General features: G+C 42.4%; 2 protein-coding genes across 4 annotated transcripts in view; both read right to left on the bottom strand.

The window, feature by feature from the left end:
- The window catches only part of LOC140856530 (chloroplast sensor kinase, chloroplastic-like), a 30,001-nt gene that overhangs the window by 7,869 nt on the left and 8,396 nt on the right, over positions 1 to 13,736 (bottom strand). Inside the window, 9 exon segments of the mRNA XM_073254087.1 lie at positions 3 to 226; positions 1,047 to 1,139; positions 1,225 to 1,293; positions 1,368 to 1,433; positions 3,274 to 3,591; positions 4,191 to 4,361; positions 8,962 to 9,290; positions 9,293 to 9,431; positions 9,434 to 9,505. Of these exon segments, the coding sequence (XP_073110188.1) occupies positions 3 to 226; positions 1,047 to 1,139; positions 1,225 to 1,293; positions 1,368 to 1,433; positions 3,274 to 3,591; positions 4,191 to 4,361; positions 8,962 to 9,290; positions 9,293 to 9,431; positions 9,434 to 9,505 (1,481 nt within the window).
- LOC105038769 (uncharacterized) overlaps positions 1 to 13,736 on the bottom strand; it is a 53,411-nt gene that overhangs the window by 33,014 nt on the left and 6,661 nt on the right. The window lies entirely within an intron of this gene.

The raw sequence follows: 13,736 nt of genomic DNA, 5'->3' as shown, positions 1-13,736 counted from the left end.
ACCTAATATTGTGTTGTTGTAGGGGTGCAAGCCAAAGAGGTGGCATGGGCATCTCAATGTCCTTTTCAGAGCCTGGTGGCAGCAATGAATCCACATTTTGCGTACTACAGTTTCCACTTTCTCGTGAATCATAATTGGATAACAGAGACCTAGATGATTCTGGATGGCTGGACGGTGAGTCATGCATTTTCTTCAATGTTTTTTCATTGTACTGCACTATATTGGCCTGCACAACATGCACTGAAAAGCGATGAAACAAGTATTTACTATGGGACAGAAAGTGACAATTTTCAACACCACTGATATCAGGAGATTTGAATGAATATGGATTAACTAAAGATTTTTGTGTGCATTTCAATAAACCAGAATGTTTTAACCAAACAATGTTGACAAGAGTAAACACAATGATAGGAAGAAACAAGCTTCTAGTGAAATTACATATAAACATGCAACCATTTTCTGATGAACCCTACTAAAATTTATGGAAGTACATATAGAAAGATACTGATAAATTTTCCAAATGTCAAGGTTGGTATTCCTCAATACAATTAAATTGTCTCTTACAAGGATTAAGAAAACACCATTTTTTAGGAAAAGGTAATTGTTTTAACTATGTTAGGTGTGGGAATAAACTCTCTAAGTGCTGACCAAGGGATCTATCCAGCCAAACATCAAAAACATATTTCTCCCTTAATCAACATAAATTCTCATTTGGTATAAAAGGATTTCAAATTTTACCACAACAATTTGAACCAATATCATAGGATGAGTCTTGGCACAATGGTAAGGTTGCTCCATGGTGACCTTTGTGGCAAAGTTTTGAAACATGGAAATAGCCTCTCGGCATGCAAGGATAAGGCTGGATATATATAATCCTCCCTAGATCTAGTAGCGGTGGGAGACTCGTGCGCTAGGCTGCCCTTCTGATTTACACCAATATCAAAATTTTTATATAGTTTCATACAGTGGCATGGACCGTATTTCTGGGAAACAATGCCATCAAAAATCAGAAAATAAATAATTTGGTACATGGCTGGGAAGTTAACCTTGGTAAGGTAAACAGCATCTTGGAGTTGTTGTAAGGCGTCTTTCATATGATCACCTTGAATGAGTATGTCATCAATGATATCACAAGAGATCTGTCAGAAACATGGATATTAACCTCCTGCTAGATAAAAGATCCCAGAAATGAATGTTTTTTTTTGTGATTTTAATTTTTCAAACCTCACTTCTCTTTGTATGAACAGATAACATTTTGCTCAGAGCTCTGATGCTAGAAAGAGGTCCACGGATCTGTTAGAACTATTAAATTAGAAGAGCCACATTGTGAGTATTATAACTTAAACTCTGTGTGCAGCGAGACTGACTTGCTCAACCAGATGACTCATTCTGGCATTATTTTGCCAAGATGCTTGTTGGAGAAGCATCGTTTTCTGGAAAGAATGAAAAATAGAGCAGGTCATAAAATTTAAACACCAGTGTAAACACAATTGTTAACCAAAAACAGAAAATGAAATTAATATTTTAAGGACCAAGCATCAATAGACAATCAAGCCAAATAAAGCAAAAATGAATACATTCAAGGATAAATCGCATGCTAACAAATCATGTCTGTATTTCGGTCCTAACCAAAGGCCATATTATGGTCAATATTAATGCTGCCAAATTCTCTCTCTCAAACTCCTTTTGGACAGAATGATTGGAGGACTTGGGAAGGTATTTCTTCAGTGAATCTATCTTCACTACATTCTTGTAGTCCAATCATCAAAGAAACAGAAGAAAGAATAATAAGAGATGGTTAACAACAAACATGTCCAATTGTCACCACTATTAACCACCCCTTGCAGTTTTATTTTTATAAATATTAATTTCTCTTCCATTATCTCATCACTGAAATTCTGAATCAATCAAACACTTATGCCAATTTTCAGGTGGAGGCCTATATCAGTCACTTATTTGTAAGTAGAACTAAAATAGGTCTAACAACCATACACATCAAAACCAACCGCTAACTTGATATGAAAACAACACCAAATTATATAATCCTTGACATAGATGAAATCATGACAAGAGTTTTCTTGAAATATTTGATGATGATTGAACTGAATGAGATAGTAAAGATGGATAAGCCACGCTAGGGAAATCAAAGAGTTCTCAGGCTAGGGAATCAAAGAGTTCTCAACTCCAACCACTATGACATGCTATAGTATATTTCGTTGACAATGATAAAACATTTCAAAACTGTATCTCCCCTCAAGGTTCAATTGTACAACTGGCTTGAGCAGCTAGAGAAAGCTCCTTTCACCAGAAAATTTCAAGAAAGCAAATGATCAATTGTAATGAGGCTTCAAAATGAAAGATGAAATTACCTTATCTTTTTCATCTCAACAAAATATTTGGGCTTCTTCTATGTAATTGACTCTTCTTAAACCTTTGGGGCCAAATTTATTTCTTCCCCATAGAACAGAAACGTGGTTGTGCTATTTAAATGTCAAGCAGGCTTCACGCTTAAACATGAGCTACCATTTGAAGGTTATGGCCTAAACTGAAAAAACAAATGCTCGAGGATGAACAGAAATGCTCCTGAAGAGTCAAGAAGATGCATTGATATGCTTCTCAACAAACTCAAGATCATCAAAGAGTTTAAGAAACAATCCTTTGAATATGAGACTCTCCTTTCCCCTTGTTCATTTTTGGATGTTTTGCTGTTTATTGTTTGTTTTCCCAATCATCTTGTGACAACTGGTTTTATAACTTGATTTAGCAAAATTTTATTTGTTTCTTTACATTCCATAGTTATAATGCCATTGTGGATCCTGAGGCTTGATGGAAAAAAGGAAGGCTGTGTCTCAGGTTGACAGCTAACCATTTGAAAAAGGGTTCAAACTGCAAAGTATGTCATTGCATCATGGTTTTAACTTTCAAGTGCCCGCCCATGCCAAGCTAGTATCAGCATCCAGCATTGGCTCGGTATTGAGTACCAGGTGAGCCACTCACTACATCTTGATATGTAAGTCCTTCCTTTCTTTTTAGCTATCAAGTTAGCATATTTTACAGCTAAGCACTAGATTATAATGCAGATTGACAATGGATAAGCGGACTGTAGTTTGGTTTGCAATGCCTCCTAGTGGGCTTCAACAGAAATGGAAAATAAAGATAGGCTCAGTAAAATAACCTATTAGGAATGAAAGGCCATTCTGGTTCAGTTAGTGGTTATGATTTGCAAATGTTGTTGTGAATGTGACAAATAACAAACCTATGCTTAGAAGTTACCTGATCCATGACATATGCCATAGCCAAAGATCGAGAAATCATAATAGCTCTCGATCTTTTTTTGCTAGTAAACTGAGGATGAGCTTTCATCAAATCTTCTTTGAAAACCTGAATTTCCCAGGTTTTCTTATCAGAAGATGGTGGTAACCCATATGAACCATCTTTAGATGAGCTGAACTGTAATTGTTGTTCATCTGTGATCGTGTTTGCAAACATTCCCATATCAACTTTTGGAAGCTCTGCAACTAGAAATCCCACAACAAATGGATGTTTCACCATTGGCAGAACCACAGCACCAAAGTCAGGTATAACCTCCACCTACAACTCACAAGCACAAAGAAATCATCAGCAAATACAAGATTAACAACTAATGTCTTTGATTAAAGGATTCAAACCAGGCTGATCTCTGCTGTACTGGATCGGACCAATGAGAGGCCAGGTCCTGGGACTGCTATGGGATCTGTGGTCCTATAAACTGGAATCCCAGTATATGCCAGTGGGTCCTGGACGAGTTGGTAATGGGATCAGCGAGTACCAACTGGTACCAACTAAAGAAAAGCCTGAGCATTTTGTGTCCTTTTTGCCTGGTTTCACACATGGAGGAGAGATGAAAATAGGAGAGAAAGCAAAAGAAGTGGAAAGGAAAAACTGATACCAATAATAGTACCACAAGCGCAACCTACCCTAATCCTAAATTTTGATGAACAAAACCTAAAAACCCTCTAGACAATCATTCAAATAACGAAAAATGGAAAAAACAATCAAAACAAAGAAAAAAAGGCAACCAGGTGCATCACCTGGATGCCAATTTGTTCCAAGTGTCAGGATGGTACCATTCGACCTAGTATAAGGTCTGGAACTAGGATACAAAACTTTGCTGAAATGTTTATTGAAAATGGCAAACAAGATCAATATACCTGTTGTCTTGAAAGAACAGCTTCAGCTGCATGCAAGCCTGCTGGTATTGCAAATTTACTAACTAATACCACACAATCTGCACTTTCTGAGACACCAATTCCTGGACAAAATGCAACTCGACGTAGTTCTAACTGGTCCATAACATAACTGCCAGCTGGTCTGACATACACCTGCAAGATAGACATTGAAATATTGTTTCTCAAGATGAAAGGAAACAACTATTAGATTGCATAAATTATAAAGTAGTTGTTCATAGAAAAACTGGTCTACAAATTGGCATTTGATTTTAATTTATAATCAGAATTTTGTATGGCAGTTCATTGCAATGCAAGACAAATGATATGAAAATACAAAATTCCAATGCCATGATCAACACCCAGCCTGTATATTGAATTTAGGTTCAATTTCTCACCAATTTGACACTATTTTTAAAGGAGAATTTAGAGTTAAGAGATTGCCAAATGATCAGATAAGAAGTATTCTGATACCAATCTATAAAAATAAAGATCATAAAGAAAGATTTATTGGATAATGAGCTGTGGAATTGTGGGAATGATGATAAAACAAAATAATTAAAAAATAAGGTTATGAGAATCTTAGACAACCAACTCAGTCGCACGCCCAAGAAGATCAACCATAGAAGCTAACTCATGCTCAGGAAACTGATGCAAGATTTTGATAAAAGAAAAGAAACAACAAATGGTCTTTGTCAACTTGGAGAAAGCATACATTAGGGTGCCAAAAGTAGTCGTTTGGGGGCAATTTAGGATAATTTCAGCATAAAAGTGCATATAAATTATTTAAAACAAGCATGGAGCAGTGACAAATGTTAGTAGCAGTTATGGCAATACATATAGACAACCTCATAATGGCATAAACTATAGGTCGACATAAGCCTAAAACTGTCTGTGTTGGTATATATAAACCGATCTCGTTGTCAAGCCACGTGGTAGCATCAAAGTCATTTGAGAATTATATTAATCAGAATACATTTGTAGGTCAAGTTGGCTATTACCTATCTGCATTAACCTTCAACTTAACTCTATAACAATTTGAACAGACCAGAGTTAGTTCCTGATGAAACATGATCAGATCGGTTGTTTACTGATCTATCATATAGGACATTGTACCAAGACCGACGTGACCGATATGATTCTAAAACACACAGACAGTTGCCTTACAGCTGCCAACCAACTCAATAGCAGTTGTCTTCCAGCCATACTATAGCTAATCTCCACGAAGATAAAAAATCCACGATCTCCATACAGCTGGCCATTCTGTTATAACTAACGGTCTAACAAACTCTCTTAACGGCCTATGGAAGCCCCCTCTATATAAAGAGTAGGGTAGCCTCCATAAAGTAAGTCAGAACCCATGGAGGCAAGACTCTGCTGAATTTTTTTCAGTTCTCCCACTGAAGGGAACAAAAGTCTCCACTTCGCTCATCCAAAATCCCTTTTCTTGCCTTCTAGTTTTTCCATTTTCACTATTAGTTCTCAAGTCTCTGGTTGACTTAAGTATTGGTGGGTTCTAAATCGGAGGGTACCCCACCAGTCATAAGACTTTTTTTGTAGGTTCACTTGTGGCTCACACCAATTTGATCATTAGCAGCGCTCCAGCTCGGTCCAGCACCGATCTCACCTTCCTTCCGGAGCCTTGCGACGACAGTCTATATTAATTGTTGTTAAACTTGCTGTCACTATCAAAGAAGATATATGATGTGATATGTTAAATGCAAATGATGAAATGTTAATTGATAAGTAAAGAACATTAAAAGCTAACCACAAATTACAAAGATCCACAGCAGATCATGTCCAAAATTAATGGAAAATAAAGCATATTGAATGTTAAGATTTGACGTCTCGAGATTCAGCCCACATTGAGCCCACAGCGAGGTTCGCGGCGAAAAACGGAGTCCAACGAGACCAAGATCACCTGAATCGGAGCTCGGATGGAGGAGATACGAGCTTTTGAAGTTGGCACGAGAATCGAGGCGGCGGAGGACCGCCGGCGACCGACGGCGGGCGGCAGCGGCGCGGCCGCAGGCGGCGGCGCGCGGGACGCGCGTCCCAGGTCCGCGTGGGACGCGGGACCCAAGCCCGCGCGGGACGCGCGACCCAGGCCCAGGCCTGCGCGGGACGCGCGACCCAGCGGCCTGCTGGCCCATCCCCGGTCCACCGTGGACCGGGTGGTCCACGGCGCGGCCTGTGGACCGCGTGGGCATTTCCCACGCGTTTCTCATGGTCCACGGCACTATTCCGTGGACCGGAGCGCGATCCAACGGCATGGGTGGTTCCCGGTCTTGATCGGACGGTCTGGGACGTGATTTGGGTTGATTAAGGAGTCCTAATCCTTCTCTAATCAAGTTTAAACCAGGTTTAAGCCTTTAAAAAGGCCTGAGACGAAACAGAGAGGATGGTTTTCGGGTTTCTCGCGGCCGTACGAACCGAGAGGAGAGAGAGAGAGGCGTGAGGCGCTGTGAGAGAAGGAGCAGGAGGCTCCTGGACAGCGGTCGCCAGGCTCTTCAGGGGTTCAGGGGGTCTCCAAGAGAGAGAGAGCTTTTGTGAGGGAAACTTCATGTGAGAGAGAATTGGGTGTACAAGGGTTGAGGGTGAGGTCTCCTCTTGTAAAATTTTCTTTTCATAGTGAAGTTTGCATGCTCCGTGGAGGCGAGCCCTTTTGTGGCTGATCCACGTATTTTGATTGTTTTTTCTTTTTGTTTTGGTTCTTCTTTCTTCCTGCTGCATCGCGTGGTACTGAAAGGATCTTGGGAGGTGGTGTCCTGGCCAGACATCCACCCAATCTGCGTCCTTGTACTGCCTTGCTCTGATACCACTTGTTGGGTGGATGTCTGGCCAGGACACCACCTCCCAAGATCCTTTCAGTACCACGCGATGCAGCAGGAAGAAAGAAGAACCAAAACAAAAAGAAAAAACAATCAAAATACGTGGATCAGCCACAAAAGGGCTCGCCTCCACGGAGCATGCAAACTTCACTATGAAAAGAAAATTTTACAAGAGGAGACCTCACCCTCAACCCTTATACACCCAATTCTCTCTCACATGAAGTTCCCCTCACAAAAGCTCTCTCTCTCTTGGAGACCCCCCTGAACCCCTGAAGAGCCTGGCGACCGCTGTCCAGGAGCCTCCTGCTCCTTCCCTCACAGCGCCCTCGCCCCTCTCTCTCTCTCCTCTGGTTCGTACGGCGGCGAGAAAACAACCACACGTCCCTCTGTTAGCCTTTTTAAGGCTTAATCATAGGTTAAAACACGTTTAGAAAGGGATTAGGACTCTTTAACAAGGCCAAGAAACCCTCCTGACCGTCGGATCAAGACCGGGAGCTCTCTGGGCCATCCGATCGCGCTCCGGTCCACGGAATAGGGCCGTGGACCGCGAGAAACGCGTGGGAAACGCCCACGCGGTCCGCAGACCGCGCCGTGGACCACCCGGTCCACGGTGGACCGGGGCAAGGGCCAGCAGGCCCGCGTGCCCGCGTGCGCCTGGGCCGCGCGCCCGCGTGCGCCTGGGCCGCGCGCCCGCCTGGGCTGCAGGCCCCCCCGCGCGCGGGCCTGGGTCGCGCGTCCCGCGCGCCGCCGCCTGCGGCCGTGCCGCTGCCGTCCGCCGCCGGTAGCCGGCGGTCCTCCGCCGCCTCGGTTTTCGTGCCATCTTCGAAAGCTCGTATCTTCTCCATCCGAGCTCCGATTCGGGTGATCTTGGTCTCGTTGGACTCCGTTTTTCGCCGCGAACCTCGCTGTGGGCTCAATGTGGGCTGAATCTCGAGGCGTCAAATCCTAACAGAATATAATTTCAACAGGAATAAAAATGAACTTGTCCCAAGTCAAAGTTGATGTATAAGAAATATGTTAATGTGATCGGCTTCATTCTCTAGAATATATTATGCAAAAAGACAGGGAGATAGATGAAGTGTAGATTAAAAGAAGAGATCCCCCAGCGTCTTATGTGGCCAATGCACTCTCTTAGACTTGGGCCAAAGTTCTACATAAAGACAGGCAATATGGCCTCCATGATGTGAGTTTGAGAATACTGGGCTATAAAGAGGGTTGAAGCAAAAAAAAATGTAGCAGAGCGAAACGTCAAGATGGATGTGATGCAAAAGCTTATATAACATCAAACGTGTTAAAATCATGTGCCAAATAAAGATGCACAAAGCTTGCTCCAGCAAAATGGTTTTGTTTTGTTATTTTTTCAATGGGATTTGATCATCTGTAACTACTTTGGCATTTCACCAAAATTCTTTAAATGTCTGATACCTTAACTACATGTCTATACGAATGCATCATAAAGTATTATACATACATAAATACTTGTCTATGCACAGTTGTACACATCCACATAGTTGGAAAACACGCTAAAACATCAAACATCAAATACACTAGTCAACTGAAAAACTTGGTAGCAGATTTATGTCACATGTAATTGTAAACTTCTGTAATATTTGAAGGTTCAACAGGTGAATAATGGTGTTGATCACTAATTCTTTGGGAAGGAAGAAAAGGACAAGACCTCTGCAGTGGTAACCCATTGTCAGAGTTCATCACACATAATCATAATATGAGGAAAATCTTAGCATATGCATATGGAATACACTACAAAAATATACAGGACATGCTAAATTGTTGCCCTCCCAAGCCAAATAAATGTTGCAGATTTAGAAGATATCCCATCGATATGGTAGCTATAATTCTCATGCCCTTCAGATGTATGTGAGGGTAAACATGATACATCCAGGAAAGTGCGAGGATGAACTAACCGACAAGATGGTGTCATGCTCGACAACCATTCGAAACAAATCCAGCTGCTCGACACAGAGCTGCAGGAAGTCGGGGCTCGGCAGGACCAGCCCGCTCTCACCGCGCTTCTCCACGCGCTGCGTGAACTCCACCGGCGAGGCGGGGGAGGCCCGGCGGATTGCCGCGGCCACCGCGGCGGCCGAGGGGGCTATTTCCTCCGCACTGGGATCCGGGAGGGCGACGGGGTGGAGCCGAGGTTGGCTCCGGAGAACTGGTGATGGGTGGTGGTTCTGGATCGGATTGGGTCGGGAGGGGAAGGGGATACGGGCGCCCACGGAGGGCTTGCGGTCGGGGGCTGGAGATGGGATACGGTGATGGAGTTGGGGCAGTAAAAGAGAGGTATATGGACGGCGCCGCCAACACCGGCGGCGGCGGCGGTGGAGGTGGCGGTGGCGGAGAGCAGCATCAACACGGGTGATTTGGTGCTTGCCAAGAGAGAGAGGTGGGGAGCGGAGCCAACGGTCGCTTGGCGATTATCCCGAGTTTGTCGTTATTCGGGGGCGGCTGCGGTGCAACCACATTTCTTTTGGGCGCGAGTGGTGGTGGAGGTTTTTTTTTTTTTTTTTTTTTTATATGAAAATTACTTATTATTATTATTATTATTATTATTATTATTATTATTAGCTACAAAAATATCATGCAATTTTTAGGATAGTGATGCCACGTAGCATTGACTCCATCTAATCAGCCACAAAGAACACCATCCAATCAGATGCACTATTGTTCTTTTCATAAATATATCGATTCATACATGAAATGCAGCTCGTGATTTGTCACATATCTCTTATGGTTTGTCACTCTCTTCATAAGTATCTTCTTCATTTTTTTTATCTATTTATACAAAAATAAAAGATTTAGTGCAGGGACAAAATAGTAATTTTAAATTTTTTTCAAAATTACTATTTTACAGCGAAATTATTAATTAATCTCATTAATTAATACTAATTAACCCTACACTAGGATCTAAATATGATACAACAGCATGCATTTAAATTTGAAATTCAAATTTGAATCAGTAAATATTTTACAGTACTGTGTTCAGAACACATCACCTTTTGCGGATAGTCGATCACCGTAATCTGATCACCGTCGAGGGACTCTGATCGTCACGTCGCAGCCACACAAATGTCTGACTTCTGCGGATCGTCCACACGAAGCTCCCGTCTGATCAGCTCATCACGAATGCTAGTTCGTGATTTCACCCTTTTGATGGCAGATGTTGATCGAACTCCTTCGATCGATGTGTGCCGACTTCTCGGATGCTCCGGATCGTCTGCACAGTTGCTTGAGAGGCTGATGGATCTCTCCCTGAAATTTGATGGACTCACGACACTCGTGGCACACCAATCTCACTTTCCGAACCCTAGGTAGAAACCCTAGGGTACACACCAAAAACCCTGCGCCCAATTTTCTCTCTTTTCTTTCTTTTTCTCTCGGAAGGTTTTGGACCTTCACCTTGCGCAGAAGCCTTCCTCACGCCCCAAAGTTTCTCTCCTAAATTTTCTACGCATGTCCCACATTTCTTCTCTTTTTAAAACAACGTCGAACGTGTCTTATCCGCGTGAGAGGATAAAGACAAGAGGTTACACATTTGAATTCAAATCAAATTTGAATTCAAACGAAAACCAACTTATCCCTATCCTTTTGGGCATGAGAAGAGAAGGGGCATGGCTCTTTGTGCGTGGAAAATATTTTACGAGAAACCTTTTCTCATGTAAGTAATGTGGCGCACAAAATGGATAAGGATGAAAGGGCTAGTGATAAGTTATCCATTCAAATTCAAACATGCTTTGAATTTGAATGGCTAACTAATTATTTTATCCATCCATATGGCGCACAAATGAGGGCATGGGGAAGGGTTTTGCGTGAGAAAAATTTCACGAGAAGTTTCTTCTCGTGAATTCAAATGGGTGCAAGGAAGTTGGGTGTCGCAGGGAATTTAAAACAAGGTGGTTTGATTCAAATTGAGCCAACCTAGTTTAAAATAGGTTAAGCACAATTAGACCAGATTAAACCCAACATAATTAGGCTCAATAAAATTCTAATCAAATCAGGAATTAACTAAACCTAACCCCTGATCAAATCAGGGACTAAACCACCTTAGCGATTAGGTCAACATTTAACCTAATCGGGTCAATCCAAACTGAATCCAATTCAATTGGACTTGATCCAAAAATAATTACTCAATCAAATTGAGTTAATTAGTGATTAAATCACTAATTAAACCTCTCATAAATATTGAGTTCAAATCCAATGGGCAATCAGGCATCAGAGACCATCGATATGAAATCCTGATCAAAGAGTTCAAATTTCAAATTCAAAATTTGAAATTCAAAATTTTGACTCCGGTATCCAAAATGTGTGGAACTCATGATTAGAGAATCCTAATTCTCAATCATAGAGTCCCAGATAGATAAGACTCATAATCAGCCATCAGATCAGAAAGGAACCTCTAATATGTGTGACCCCGCAAGTTCGAACCTAAACTGGTAGCACAGGAACCAATTCCTGTACTAATCGAAGTGACCATCTAGCAATGGTACCCGATGACCGGATATGTCGAATAATCGCAATAGCAACATTCAGAACCTACGTGAATATGGTTACCGTATAATTCATCCCTTTTGACCCCTGTGTTTAGGACGACTCAGGGTTAAACTGTCAACCCTGATGATATCATCCGAATCGTGCTCAACTCAATTAGTCCTGTGACTCCTCACTAGGACTACCCTGGCCAAGGTTTTGCTAAATTGAAACACGACTGTACATAGCTCCTAAACTGGAGTGGTCAATCCCATCTTGACACACGCACCGACAAGTCAAGTACTTGACTACACCCAGCAACCTTTCGTCACTGAATTAGAAATTCAGGTAGTCCAGTGCCTAAGTGCAGTGAGTTGCTTGCAAGTCACCGTGGCGGTCTCAGGTCGGAGGGATATTTATACCCATATCCCATCAGAGTAAATCTTGACAGCAGAAATAGCTCCGGAGTTGGTCACGTTCAGTGCAGATGTACCATTACATCTCACCTGTATGCCATACCAGTATCTCCACACTCTTTGGTTATGAGGACAACCAACCCATATGGCACACAACGACCTATGCTCGATAAACGTTGTCGTCCTTGGTAACAACGTATCATTTGGTCGCGAACATGTTTAAGGACTAAGCGATAAATCCTCCTTTGTCGAGTCTAAATAGTCCTAAGGACTTCACCACAACACAGGAGTTCATTAGAAGATGAAACATTTGTGATGAAAAAATATCAAAATAATTTTTATTTATTTATAATTCATGTACTAATACAAAAGGAGCACAACCGTCATCAGGCTGACGATTGGCTTTGGGATACTATTCCCAACAATCTCCCACTTGGCCTAAAGCCTATCGGTGCAGTATCTAATACCCATCTTCGACTTGTAGTCGTTGAACTCCTTCACCGCAATGGCTTTAGTGAATGGGTCGGCCAGGTTCTCCTTTCCGTCGATTTTCTGAAGGTCGACGTCACCTCGATCCACGATCTCCCGGATGAGATGGTAGCGGCGCAGAATATGCTTCGTCCGCTGGTGTGCCTTTGGTTCCTTCGCCTGAGCAATGGCTCCAGAGCTGTCGCAGTAGAGCAGAACTGGACTAACAAGGGAGGGTGCTACTCCGAGCTCGGTGATGAATTTCCTCAGCCACACCGCTTCTTTGGCAGCATCTGATGCAGAAATATACTCCGCCTCGCATACTGAATCAGCCACAGTGTGCTGCTTGGAACTCTTCCAGCAGACAGCCCCACCATTAAGGGTAAAAATAAATCCTGACACACTCTTGCTATCATCGCGATCAGACTGGAAACTAGAGTCTGTAAACCCTATAAGTCTCAAGTCCGATTCACCATATATAAGCCACTAGTCCTTAGTATTTCTTAAATACTTCAGGATGGTTTTAACAACCTTCCAGTGATTCTCTCCTGGATCAGATTGGTATTTACTCACTACCCCTAGTGAGTATGCCATATCTGGTCGTGTACATGTCATGACGTACATGATAGATCCCACTATCGAAGCATATGGAATCCTACCCATATGCTCTCTCTCTTGAGATGTTGTCGGACAATCCCTCTTCGAGAGAGAAATTCCATGGCCTATCGGTAGATAGCCTTTCTTGGAATTTTTCATGCTGAACCTTTTCAGTATAGTATCAATGTACGTAGACTGGGATAAGCCAAGCAACTTTTTGGATCTATCCCTATAGATCCTCATCCCTAGGATGTAGGAAGCTTCTCCCAGATCCTTCATGGAGAACTGTGACGATAGCCAAATCTTTATTCTCTGTAATGCAGGGACATCATTCTCGATTAAGAGAATGTCATCCACATACAATACAAGAAATACTACTACTGGACCATTAGCCCACTTATAAATACAGGGCTCTTCTCCGTTCTTAACGAAGCCATACGTTTTGATCGTCCTATCAAAATGTATGTTCCAACTCCGAGATGCCTGCTTAAGTCCATAAATGGACCTCTGTAGCTTGCACACCTTAGACTCATCTGTGGATGTGAACCCTTCAGGTTGTATCATATACACCTCTTCGTCCAGCTCTCCGTTTAGGAAAGCTGTCTTCACATCCATCTGCCAGATTTCATAGTCCAGATGGGCAGCTATCGCAAGCATAATCCGAATGGATTTGAGCATTGCCACAGGAGAAAACGTCTCGTCATAGTCTATACCATAACGTTGACGATATC

The sequence above is a fragment of the Elaeis guineensis genome, chromosome 1 (genome assembly GCF_000442705.2).
Source record: "Elaeis guineensis isolate ETL-2024a chromosome 1, EG11, whole genome shotgun sequence".
NCBI lineage: Eukaryota > Viridiplantae > Streptophyta > Magnoliopsida > Arecales > Arecaceae > Elaeis > Elaeis guineensis.
This window is presented reverse-complemented; position numbering and strand designations above follow the sequence as displayed.